Source organism: Sapajus apella, unplaced genomic scaffold (assembly GCF_009761245.1).
Source record: "Sapajus apella isolate SASKATOON/1434 unplaced genomic scaffold, GSC_monkey_1.0 scaffold33, whole genome shotgun sequence".
Taxonomy (NCBI): domain Eukaryota; kingdom Metazoa; phylum Chordata; class Mammalia; order Primates; family Cebidae; genus Sapajus; species Sapajus apella.
This window is the reverse complement of record NW_022436973.1, coordinates 12,711,703-12,725,321: the sequence shown is the minus strand read 5'-3', so window position 1 is coordinate 12,725,321 and position 13,619 is coordinate 12,711,703. Positions and strand designations below refer to the sequence as shown.

Genomic DNA, 13,619 nt, shown 5'->3' with positions numbered 1-13,619 from the left:
CAGGCACTGGACCAGAACGATCACTGACCTGCTGTATGGCCTTGGGCAAGTCATTTGGCCTCTCTGAGCTTCCCTTTGCTCTCCGGAAAAGTGGGGTTACTCAGAATACAAACTGAACTCATTGGGTTGTTTTGAAGACTCTATTATATGTAAAGTTCTTAGCAATGCTCACCACATATGTCTCCCAAATGAGAGCTATCATGTTTGTTGTTGTTTTTGGTGGGTGTGGTGGCAGGAGAGGTGAGCATGCTGTGAGGTTGAAGGAGGAATTTTGCTTTGAAAGGGTTAAACTCGAACCAGCTGCTCCCAGTCCTGGTGATAAGGTTGGAGGAAACACAGTCCAGGTCCCCGGCCCTGTCACAGGTAGATTTATGAGGTGCTGGTCACTTTGAGTCAGAGTAGGTGATCCCCGCAGACTGCGCAGGAAACATTCAGGGTTAGTGGCCAGAGAGGCTCAGGACTCTGTTGAAAGAATGAGACACAACGGAGAGAAAAAGAGAAAGCCAGGCTTCAGGAGTCCCGCAAACACCCCACCCTGCCGAAGGAGAGAAGTGGAGAGATGGGAAGGGAGAGACAGAGAACAGAGAGAGCCAGAGGCCCACTCAGGTGGAAACAGACAGTGAGCCGGAGGCAGAGACCGCTGGCAAGAGTGAAGGATGCAGGGACAGCCAGGCGGGATCGGGGGCAGAGCAGGGGAACCCGGGCCGAAGAAAGAACGAGAAAGCAGGAGCCAAGGAGTGGTCCTTAAGAGCCAGAAGGAGGAAGAAACAGAGAAAGGGGGCGGGGGGGGGGAAGGACAGGAAAGAAAACCGCAGACGCCAAGAGGGCGCGGGAGACCTTACGGGTCTCAGGTGTCCGCGGGTCTGTACCTGCGCGCCGGCGCGCACCTGTGGCTGGCCGTGGGCATGAGCACGTGCTCAGGGCAGTGCCTGGGGCGGGTGAGAAGCCAAACCGCGAGCTGCGGAACAGATAGACCTCGGGAACCCTGGTCTGGGCGACCCCCGCCCCTTTCTCCCGCGTTCCGCGGGCCCAGAGCTGGTTAACGCGCCGCCCCCGCCACGCTGGCTCCTCCCCGCCAGGGCAGTGCCCCAGCTCCGCCAACGCCCTCACTCGACCTGGCGGCTGGCCTCGGGGCGGACCGTGGGTCCCTGGTGGCCGGACCGACTCGCGCCTGGCGGATGCGCCCGGCGCGCCCAGAGCAGCCCCCGCGCCGCCGCTGGGCCGTGGGGCCGTCGGGCCGCCAGGGAAGCGCCAGCCGGGACCAGGCTGCCCAGATGCGGGCGCCACTCTGCCTGCTCCTGCTCGTCGCCCACGCCGTGGACATGCTGGCCCTGAACCGAAGGAAGAAGCAAGGTATGAGGGGTGGCTAAGTAGGGCGGCCGGGCAGGAGCCTCGGGGCAGACTGGGGACAGGGAGTGGGGGTGGCACTGGGGGCATCTGCTTGGTGCTTGGGGCCCTGGATCATTCGCTCCTCCAGATGGCTGTCAGCCTCACTTTAGATGGGGAGCCTGAGGCTCCAGGGCACCCAGTGAGTGAGCCATTGAGCAGGGTGGGCCAAGGAGACTCTCCCAAAAGGGACGGAGTAGCAAGGCTCTCTGTAGTAGCCGATGGTCAGCATAAAGGAGGACAGCTCCGTGCAGAGACAGAAGCCTCGAGAGCCAGCCTGGGGGGCACAGGGACTAGGAGACAGACTTAGTGGCTTAGAAGCCATCCCAAGCATCCCTGCTGGTTCAGGAAGTGACTTAGAGAGCCCTGGGCTGGGAGTCCAGATGCCCCAGTCCCAGCCCCATCACTCACCCTGACTCCTGGTGTCACCTCCCAGAGGGCAGTGATTCTCCACGGCCCACCTCTGTTGAGTTTAGCCAGACCTGAGACCGGAGTTCAGGTTCACTTATTCTAATAGAGGATGACCTAGAAGAAGTCCAGCCTCTCTGAGAGCCTTAGTTTTTCCATCTTGGCCTCTCAGGGCACTAGGAAGATAAGCCGAGGTTCAGATTATAAATGTATCAGGGGCCCCATGCACTCTCACCTGGGAGTCCTATGCCACAGCCTTTCTGTGAGAGTCAGAACATCCTCAGAAGGTGGGCTGGAGGCTGTCCCTGCAGACCAGGAGTTGGCAGAGCCTGTGCCCCAGAGAAGGGTAAGTGGGCGAGCAAGTGAACAAATCACCTGCCTGAGCTGGCCAGCCCTTTGGCCTCCAGATGCCACTCTTAAGATCTGCAACTGAATGCCGGCCACTGTGCCAGGGGTTTTTCATGTCCTAGCTCATCAAATCCCAACTATATCCTCATGACATAGGGGTCATCTAGTTTTAATAAAGACGGGTTCCAAGGCTCAGACTGGTTTAAATAACCTTGCTGAATTATCCAGCTGGTGTCTTCACTCTTTCCAGCCCTCGTGTTGGGCCTGAGCAAGGATACATGGGAGGGAGAAGGAGGGAGAGTGAGAGAGAATGGCTTGCCCTCTGGGGCCCTCCATTTGTGTGAAAGCCCTACAGGGACCCAGTCACTCCTGGAACAGAGCAGGAAGCAGAGAGGGGCTGTGGGAGAATTGGGAGGTAGGATTGGATGGGGTGGGGGAGACTGTGGCCCAAGAGACTCCAGTTCTTGCTGGGACAGTGGGACAAAGGCGTGGAGAGGCATGTGGTTTTCAGCTGAGCTGGGGTGAGTTTGGGACTCCATGGGGACACTCCTTTGTGAATGGCCTTTGTTTAGTGGTTAGGGGCATAGGCTCTGGAGCCAAGTAAACTGAGTTCAAATCTCAGCTTCCTTAGTTACCAACTGAATGTCCTTGGATAAGTCACTTTGCCTCTCCAATCCTCATTTTATCTGAGGGTGCTTCAGAAGATGTCTGAGATCCTTCTGCATTCTAAACAATACCAAAATATCAGACAAAACCCCTTTCCCGTCATCAACGCCTATTTTACGTAAGTGTCCTGCTCATAAGGAAGATTGTGGGCAAGACTGAGTTACTGTGTATGGGAAATGAGTAGCTGAGGACGCAGGCTCCTAATGGGTGCTCGTAAGTATTAATCATTCTCATTTCCTGTCCACTGTGTCCTTGGCTACTCACAATGGCCTGGTGGAGGGAGGGGAGATGGTTATTTTCTGGATGAGGTTCTGGGTGTGGTGGTCCATGCCTGTAATACCAGCACTTTGGGAGGCTGAGGCAGGCAGATCACTTGAGGTAAGGAGTTTGAGACCAGCCTGGCTAACATGGTGAAACCCCTGTCTCTACTAAAAATACAAAAATTAGTTGGGTGTGGTGGCAGGTGCCTGTAATCTGAGCTACTCGGGATGCTGAGGTAGGAGAATCACTTGAATCCGGGAGACGGAGGCTGCAGTGAGCTGAGATTGCAGCACTGCACTCCAGCCTAGGTGACAGAGTGAGACTGTTCAAAAAAAAAAAAAAAAAAAATGAAGAAGAGCTAGTTTAGAAGATTTTAAGATGGTACTTGGCTCAAAAAAGACAAAAAAAAAGAAAAAGAAAAAGAAAAATGAAGAATTCCTATCCTACCCCTTTTGCCCCCCGCCCCATCTACAGCTCACCACCACCTCCCCAGGAGCTCAGTGAGGAGGTAGGGATATGGCTGCTTCTTACACAGCTGTTAATTTGGTGAAGGGCTGTTGGCAGCCCTCCCCCAGTACCTGATCTGTTGCCTCTGGGACACACACCTGCCTAGAATCTACAGAAGAGATAGGGCTTCATTTATTAGTTGGATGCAATGGAGATAGCCTTGGATTTCAGTCCCACCCCTGACCCAGTTGTGCCATGTGATCTTGGGTGAGTGAATCTTTTCTGTCCCCCGCCCATAGCCTCAGTTTCCCATTGGCACTGAAGTGGGGACCAGAGCTGGACAAACCCTTCCTGTAGCATATTTTGCAAGGCAGCCACAGGAGTTCTGGTCAAATAGGTTTGGGAAATGCTGGGTTTAGCAGATTTTTTGGCTGTGAGACTTATCAGAGCATGATGAAGAGGTAAAAATAGAGACTGTGACCCAGGTGTGGTGTCTCAAGCCTATAATCCTGACACTATGGGAGGCCAAGATGGGAGGATAGATAGCTTGAGCCCAGGAGTTCAAGACCAGCCTGGGCAACATTGCAAAACTCTATAAAAAATTATGTCATTTTTTCATATCTATACAAAATACAAAAAATAGCCTGGCACGGTTGTAGTGCACTTCTGTAGTCCCAGCTGCTTAGGAAGCTGAGGTGGGAGGATCACTTCAGCCCAGGACATCAAGGCTGCACAGTGAGCTGTGATTGTGCCACTGCACCCCAGCCTGGGGGACAGAACAGAGCTTGTCTAAAAAAAAGAGAGAGAGAAAATGACCTTTCCCAAACATATTACACATCAGAGACCATTTCTCATAAAACATCTGCTTGGAAAATTCTGTACACGATCCCTCAGGGTCCTACCAGCTTTGATCTTATCTAACTTTGGCAGGAGAATGTGTCCAGAAAACACCTGGGTATTGGCAGCGCTTCCTTCATTCATTTATTCACTCACTTACTCACTTAACAAGTGTCACAGGGCAGCCTCTGTGCCACGCTCTGTGTTGGGGACCTTGGAGATACCAAGGTAAGCACCCTGGGCTGGTCCTTGGGGAGCTGCCAGTATAGAGGGATGACCCTTTCCCACCCTTCTCCAGCCTCCCCCATGCCCGAGTCTTTGGCCTTAGCCTTTGGTCAGGTCGGCAAGATCTCGAGGAATGACCTGCTGGGCCAGCATCTGCCCCATCCGAGCCCCTTTGGGGCCTGGTTCCTGTAGACCCGCGCTTCCTCAGCCTCCAGCGTCACCACTTCTTAATGAAACCCATTTTTTCTGTTTCTAAGAAAGAATGAAATAAAAGACTTGAGAAGGATTCTTGGATCTCAAGTGTCTCTTACAAAACAACATTTTGATTAATTAAGTGTAAGTGAATCAGAACCAGATGGGGACATTTTTTTTGAAACTTGCTGGGGCACCCTGGCAATGGGACAGTCAGGCAGAGTGAGGGGGCTCTGGTTCGCATTCCTAGATCTGGAGGTCCATTTAGGCAAGGAGGAGATGCCAGCCTGTGACTGACTTTCCCTGACATCCAAGGCCTGCTGGGGAGGGACCCCCACATTCACATGGAGCTTCTGGATCTTTCTAGGCCTGAGCAAGCAAGGGGCAGAGTGAAGAGCCCTGGTTTCAAACCTTGATCCTCTCCTGCCCTAACTATGTGACATTAAGCATTCATGCCTTCTCTGACCCATGCTTCCCAATCTGTGAAATGGGAACAATTACACCTACCTCTTTGAGCAATTGGGAAGATTTATTGCAGTCCAACAGGAAAGGGGGCCAAAGGCACACAGCAGGGGCTTCATAAGGATTTGACCACTTTCCCTTTCCATTTTATAGCAGAGCAGACGTGCCCTGGACCAGGTGGGGAGTGAGGTCTCACGTGGGCCTTATGCCTCTTGCTTATGGTGCGTCCGGAGGAAACCTTCTCCCCTCTCTGAGCTTCTTTCTGTTTATCATAAACTCACTGTGGCAGTGCCCACTTCAGAGGTCTGTTATGTGGAGTATGACACTTCCTTTTAAATTGCAAAGCCCCTGGCTGGGCACAGTGGCTCATGCCTGTAATCCCAGCACTTTGGGAGGCCGAGGCAGGTGGATCACGAGGTCAAGAGATGGAGACCAGCCAGGTGCAGTGGCTCATGCCTGTAATCACTTTCGGAGGCCAAGGTGGGTGAATCACCTGAGGTCAGGAGTTCAAGACCAGCCTGACCAACATGGTGAAATCCCAGCTCTACTAAAAATACAAAATTAGGTGGGTGTGATGGTGCATGCCTGTAATCCCAGCTACTTGGGTGGCTAAGACAGGAGAATCGCTTGAACTCAGGAGGTGGGGGTTGCAGTGAGCTGAGGTCGTGCCATTGCACTCCAGCCTGGGCAACAGAGCGAGACTCTGTCTCAAAAACAAAAAAAGAGATTGAGACCATCCTGGCCAACATGGTGAAACCCTGTCTCTACTAAAAATATAAAAATTAGCTGGGCATGGTGGTTCTCACCTGTAGTACCAATTGCTTGAACCTGGGAGACAGAGGTTGCAGTGAGCCAAGATAGCACCACTGCACTCCAGCCTCTGAACAGAGCAAGACTCTATCTCAAAAAAATAAAATAAAATAAATTGCAAAGCCCCATGTGGAGGCCCAGGCAGGCAGCACTGTCTCCTGTACATGGTCAGATGCACCAAGCCCTGGGCAAGCAGGAGCCACAGCTGGGCACCGACAAGGTATGCCCCCCGAGTGCTGGCATCCAGGAGAAGCCAGGTTTAGATCCAGGGGTAGTTCTGAAAGGGATTCCTATAGGGCGAGTGGGGGTAATGACAACATTGAGAGCTGAGGGAAGGGATCTGGGTCTTAACAGAATGTAACCTTGGGCCTCTTGCCCTGGGTTTCTTCATAACACAGTGGCTGGTTGAGAACTGCGAAGCTGAATGCTTGCCACATAGCAGGTGATAAATCAACTGAGCTCCATTTGCCACCCTTCTCCCTCTCAGTGTTCTGAAGCCAAGCCTAGGTGCAAAAGAGATGCTGCTTTTCTATCCCACCTCCCTCTCCTGTGGATGGAAACCATCCAAACCCCCCTGCCCGGCCACTGAAGGAGATTCAGGCCACTAAGATTCAGAAGGAGGGAGGTGGGCCACATGCTGGGAGCTGTGCAGGTGGGGCTCCGCATCCTCACTCTGCCACTGCCTTGTGTTATGCCTATTTCCAGACATGGGAACTGAAGCTCAGAAAGCAGGAACTCACAGCTGCCGAACCAGGACATGGACCCAGAGTTTTGGAGGCTCCGAAGCCTGTACATAGATATAGAAATGAATCATGTCAGTGATTTGCCAGGGCTGAACCTCATCAGAGAGGTAGGATTTAGGATTTTGTCAGGCAAAGGTGGCAATAGGGTGGACCTCTGCAAGATGAGTAGTAGACAGAGGACCTCTGCAGAGTGAGGGGAGAGTGTGGCCAGGTGGGAAGGGCACGAGGGACCGCGTGGCCGAAGGAAATGGAACTCTGATTGCAGATTGGGCTGGAGTCCAGAATGGCTTTGGGTGCCATTCTCCAGTCACCATCGTCATGAAGACATATTTATTTGGTCCTTCCTCTAGGCCAGGCCCTGGGCTGGGTATTGAAAAGGACAGCAGAGATGGGTGCTCCTCCATTTCTGCTGCCAGGGGACTGTTTTTGTATGGCCTTCAAACTAAGAATACTGGCATATGCAACAGATTGTATGTGGTGCAAAAAGCCTAAAATATTTACTATTGGACTCTTAAGATCCATCAGTGAGAACATCACAGACAAGACCTCTGAGGCTGCACCTCGGCACACCCTTGCGAGCAGGCTGGTGGTGGTCCCAGCCTCAGCTGAGGAATCCGAGACAAAGAGGGGACATTGTTTGGCTAAGGTGTCACATGGATAAGGTTTATTCATCCATCCTCCTGTCTGGTGAAAAAAACTGAAGCTCCCATTAATTTAAAGTTTTCCAAGCTGAGTTTTACAGTGCATCAGCAGGTGAGGGCAATAAATTCAGCTATAGCCAGCATTTTTGAATGGAATGGAATGGAAGGGAACAGAATGGAATGGAATGGAACAGAATGGAATGGAAGGGAACAGAATGGAGTGGAAGGGAACAGAATGGAATGGAAGGGAACAGAATGGAATGGAAGGGAGCAGAATGGAATGGAAGGGAGCAGAATGGAGTGGAAGGGAACAGAATGGAATAGAAGGGAGCAGAATGGAATGGAAGGGAGCAGAATGGAGTGGAAGGGAACAGAATGGAGTGGAAGGGAACAGAATGGAATGGAAGGGAGCAGAATGGAATGGAAGGGAGCAGAATGGAATATAACTGAAGAAAATAGAGTGGGGTCAGCAAACATTTTTTGCGAAGGGTCAGATAGTTAATACTTTAGGCCTTGAAGCCACATACGATCTGTCGCATACTCCACTATGCTTAGCTCACAGGCCACACAAAAACATCCACATTTGGTCCAGAGGCTACAGTTTTGCCAACCTCTTTTTTAGAAGATATCAGAGTGCATTGCAAGTGTGAAAACTGTTATTTTGAGAAATGTTTCAGTTCACACATGAATGTGAATGTGTGTATGAGCGGTTGAGTGTGCATGCACACATATGTGGATGTATGAGTGTGTGCACGCAGTGGGTGTGGGCGTGCTTGTGTGTACTAGTGTGTGTACTGATGTAAAAATATATTTCTCACCATTGCCAAAATAATATGGAGGCAGCTGGACCAGCTGAGCCCATCTTCTGTGCTCAGCCCTTTTCAGTCATGGCCCAATGCAGGCCCTCCTGGCAGCTGAAAGGGGCAGATTCCAGGAGGATCTTTATATTACAGATGAGGAGACTGAGGCCCAGTGGCTGGCACAGCAACAGACAGGGAAGCTGGGATGTAACCTCAGGAGTCTGTCTCTGGAGCTCCAATTGCCTTAGTTCAGATTCTTGTTTCTAATCGCCCCGAATCTGACAGCTACATCATTCCCCAAGGGTGTGGACTTTAGCTCCTGGAAGGTGGAGTGATGTGTCGAGGCCCTAAACCTCCTCCTGCATCAAACACCTCTGTGCAGCCAGGGTGTGGTAGATACTGCCCTCTTCTTTTAATTTGGTCGTCACCCCGGCCCTGTCTAGTGGATATGCCCCCACTGCCAGCTTACAGAAGAGGGAAGCTGGTTCAGAGAGGGGGACTGGCTTATCCAAAGTCACATTGCAAATACATGTGTGACCTGGGTCTTCTTAATTCCAAAACCCACAGCAAATCCTGTCTATGGTAGACTTCTCCTGAAAACCCATCTAATGCTGCCATGAACCACCTTCTTGTTCGTATAGTACTTTATAGTTTGCAGAGCAGTTCAGCTTTCATTTTCTCTCTGGAATTCTGGAGAAGGGTTCTAGAATAAGGAAATGTTAGGGCCAAAAAGGCCAAGTGAGACGTTGGAGACCAATCCTTGTAAAATTGGAGATGCAAGTGGGGAGGCACCTTCCCCAAGGTCACCTGGCTGTGAGTAGAAGTGAGGGTGCAGGAGACCAGGGGTGAAGGCCAACCTTGGATTGGTAGAGGAAGGCAGCCCGCTCCAGAGCCTGACAGGTTGAGAGCCTCTCAGAGCCTCAGTTTCCCCCATGTGACTTGGAAATACTCAGTGTGCTTTGCCTTTTTTCCCAGGGCTGGGATAAATGTCAGAAGACAGGATGGAGCCAGGTGTGGTGGCTCACGCCTATAATCCCAGCACTTTGGGAGGCTGAGGCTGGTGGATCACCTGAGGCCAAGAGTTCCCGACCAGCTTGGCCAACATGGCAAAAACCCACCTCTACTAAAAATACAAAAATTAGCTGGCGTGGTGGTGCATGCTTGTAATCCCAACTACTCAGGTGGCTGAGGCATGAGAATCACTTGAACCTGGGAAGCAAAGTTTGCAGTGAGCAGAGATTGCACCACTGCACTCCAGCCTGGGTGGCAGAACAAGACTCCGTCTCAAAAAAAAAATTAAGACAGGCTGGAAGCTAGAGGGCGTTCACAGATCCAAGGCTGTCTGCAGGGACTTCTTAATAACCAGAAGCCAGCCCAGGGCTGGGTGCCTCTTAAGGGCCTCTAGAGTTACCTGGACAACGTGGAGCCTCTCCATAGGGTCTGAGGCTTGGCTGTGTGATTTCATGAAAGGTACCAAGCCACGGAGCCATCATGGCCTCAAGGCAGGTCCTGTCCTCAGAGTCTTGGGCTGTAGGCAGCATCAGGACATAGAACAGCCCTGGAGGTGGACATCGGGGAGCACACTCCTCACGTATATCTCTACACACATACATGACGTTCCCCAAAACAGTTTTTCTTTAAAAATACTTAATTTTCATTGACATCAAAGGTTTACAAAAGTCACTTTGGATTTGGTTTTGTGGTTGAGCATTTATTCTATGCCAGATGTTACCTGCATTCTTTTATTTTATTTAACAATTTCAGACACTGTTCTAAGTATTTTGTATATATTAATTGATTAAATTCTCTTAATAAACCTGTTCAGTGGGTAGTAGTATTCCTATTTTACAGATAAGAAAACTGAAGCACAGAGAGGTTAAGTAACTTTGCCCAAGGCCACTCAGCCAAGGTTCAAATCCTTCCTTGCCCCAGAGCCCAGCTCTAACTACTTAATTGCCTCTCAGCCTTATTTCATCCTCACAGCACCCCTCTCAGGGGCCTGTTATTACCCACATTTTACAGAGGAGGAAACAATTAAAAGAGGAGTGCATTCACTGAAGCATATGCAGTTGCCATTTTTGTAGGTCATAAACAGCCAAATATTAGAAATTTTATGATGTTTCTATCCCATAGCTTAGCAAAGTTTGGCAAAAACCAGGATTCCAATCCAGACAATTGATTCCAAAGCCTGAGTCCATAACCACCACGCCAACCCTCCTCCCGGGCTACCTGCATTATAGCCCCAGGCAGCAGCTACTGCTATTTTTCTCCCCCTTCTACAGATGAGGCCTTCCACATTCAGGGAGGGGAATCAACTTGCCAAGGACACACAGCCAGGGCAGGGAAAGGTCGGGATGTGCTCCCGGGTCTCTGTGGGCTGGAGCCTTTTTTCCTAGCCCTGTATAACAGCAGTGTCCAGGACACAGGCGCCCCCGTCCTGCCCTCAGAGATTCTTCCAGATTCCATCAGGAGTGGTCTGCTTCCCATCTCCTGATGGATGACGCCAACTCCTCCCGGACACTGCTGTCCCATGCTGGGCCGTCACTGCCCGCCCTGAAGTGATTTCTTGCAGTAATGCAGCATGATTCATAGGTCCCTGGCTCTGTGGCCCATAGTGGGGGCTCCAGTGTGCCATTGTGGATGGGGTGGGAGGTTCTGTTTTTGCCTTCTCAAAACAGAAGCATTCCAAGCCCAGAAGACCCAGGCCACATGGGGAAACCACTCCCTTTCGCTGGAAGCCTCCACTTTCCCTGGAGCCCGACGGCACAGCCCACATCCGCTGGGGTGGAGACATGAAGAGAAGGAACGTCACAACTGCCCTTCTGAGCCCACTCTGGGGTTGGCTAGTGGGCACAGCTGTCTCTAGCAAGTCCCAGATGAGCACTGGGGCCATAGCAGGCTGTCACGAAGGCTGTGGGCTCTGCCACTCACTAGCTGAGTGACCTTGGGCAGGTCATCTCTCCCTTCTCTGCCCCTGTTGGCTAATTGGCAAAATGAGGCATGAAACATAGACAAACACATTGCTAGCACATAGGGAGTGCCTGTCAATGACCGTGAAAAGGGCCTGGTGCCACACAGGGAGTGTGAGATTTGGGCTGTCACAGCCCTGGGCCCAGCTCCTAGTTCTGTTATTGCCATGCTTGGGTGACAGTATTTGACTCCTGAATCTTGATGTCATCTGTCAGTACAATGGGGACAATAATAACATCTATCTCATGTGGTTGTCAAGATGACTATGCGTGTGACCCCCCGGAGGACAGCTGGTGCTTCTTCAATGGTGATAACCATCACGCGTCATAGGGGGTGGGCTCTTCCTAGTGTACAGAACATTCAAGTCTGATGTCAGAGATGGCCCTGCCTCTGTTGGAAAGTCCTCAGCAGACCTGACTCATCCAAAGGAGGTAATCTTGAGGATGTCAGATACAGAGGATAGGGTGGCCCGAAGTGCTGTATGACTGCGGCACAGTGGCCCACCCTTTCTGAGCCTCTGTTCAGTCCTCTATGAAAGTGGGCCCCAGAGGGGAGCAGTGAGGATGGGATGATGTAACATGCGTGTGTGTGTGTGTGTGTGTGTGTGTGTGTGTGTTGCCAGCACATTACAAATGCATAAATGATGTGATGGCTATTTTGGAGTGAGGCCATGGTGGGGCCTGACATCCTGCCCTCTGCCCACAGCAGGCTGGAAAAACCAAGTCAGATGCTGCCTGTGGGCATGCTTTTCCTTCCTCCTCCCCTCTCGCCCCTACACCACCCGCCTCCATCACTTCCCGCCAGCTCCCTGCAGGCATTTGAGCCAATCAGACTCCTTAGTTCATAGCACGTCATCAGCATCAGACCTTGCTCTGCTTTGGTGTTTCTATAATTTTTTCTTTATTCTTTGGATTGTTAAGAATAGCTGATTTATTATTTTACTCTTAAATATTCTTTCCTGGATTTTTAAATTTTATTTTACTTAAACGTTTTTTAATATTTCTGTTTTTATTAATTTTAATGTATTTAAATTATTTTACAAATATATTTTTATTTGAATGCATTTTTACACTTTATTTTTATACCTTCTTATTTTTAAATTTTTATTTTGTTATTTAATTCTGCTTTTGAATGTTATTTTAACATTTTTATTTGAATTATGTAGCTCTTATTCACCTGATTTTTAATTTTTAATTTTATGTTTTCACCTTTAAAAATTTTTATTTTTATTTTTCCCACTTTTAAAATTGTATTTCCTGAATTTTTCTTGTCAACTCATAGGGCTTCCTTGTAATACCTAGATATCAATTCCCTGTTGATTTTGACATAAAAAAAATACCTTTTTAAATCTGACTTTGTGGTGTACTCACCTTTGGAGAGTAGAAAACATTACTTCTCATGCGGTCAGTGTGGTCAAATCACTGGTTTTTGAGTGGGGAGAGAGGGATTGTTCTGCCTTATGGTCTGGGTTTTTCTGATCTTATTAAAAAGTCTGTGTAAGAAGGTCTTACAAGAAGTCACACCTCAGAGCCAGGTGCATTGACTCCCACCTGAAATCCCAGCTACTCACAGGGCTGAGACAGGAGGATGGCTTGAGCCCGGGAGTTCGAGGCCAGCCTGGGCAATGTGGTGAGACCTCTTTTCTTAAAATAAACTAGCAAAGTTACACTCCAGAGTGTGAGCTCGAATCCTCTACTCCTTGCTATTGGACCACCCTTCCTGCCAGGAATTCTTCCAACGAGGGTTAGTGCTGCTGCTGCAGCCCTCGGGCCTTCCTGAGGATGCTACTGGGATGCTCAACTGCAGAGATGCTCCTCTGTCCACCCTCCTTCCTGACCGTGCCCGTGCCCGGGATCACTGCATGCAGTCGGCAGGCATCTGCGGAGCACGTGCTACAAGCCGGACCCTGTCCTTGGGGATCCACTCCCCACTTCTCTGATGGAGGTAGCAGGCTCAATAGCAGTTAGTTTTCCTGTAAAAGAGACATCAGCTGGAGACTCCCTGCCCCTGGAGGCGAGTGACATTGGCTTGAACACCACCCATCAGGGGCTCAAAGTCACCCACAAGGAGTATCCCCAGCCAACAGCTTACACTTCCCACTGGCTGAGAAGTTCAGCTTTGGCTGAACCAGTTCAGTTTGTGGATCATCTTATTCTTTTACATCAACAACTCCCACCCTCTGGAAAAAACAGAGAGAGAGAAAGAAAGAGATACAGAGAAAGGGAGATTGAGAAAGAAAGAAAGAAGAAAGAGAGAGAAAGAAAGAGAGAGAGGAAGGAAGGGAGGAAGGGAAGGGAGAGAAGGAAAGAGAGAAAGAGGAGGGAGGGAGGGAGAGAGGAAAGACGGAAGGAAGAAAGGAGGGAAGGAAGGAAGGAAGAAGGAAGGAAGGAAGGAAGGAAGGAAGGAAGGAAGGAAGGAAGGAA

The 13,619-nt window shown here is 50.3% G+C and overlaps 1 protein-coding gene across 1 annotated transcript in view; it reads left to right on the top strand.

Annotated features, from left to right (window-relative positions):
- Window positions 1–1,183: 1,183 nt before the first annotated feature.
- RSPO4 (R-spondin 4) overlaps window positions 1,184–13,619 on the top strand; it is a 33,469-nt gene continuing 21,033 nt past the window's right edge. Inside the window, exon 1 of the mRNA XM_032295375.1 lies at window positions 1,184–1,353. Coding sequence (XP_032151266.1) covers window positions 1,275–1,353 — 79 coding nt within the window. The 5' untranslated portion in view covers window positions 1,184–1,274. The remainder of the gene's footprint in view (window positions 1,354–13,619) is intronic.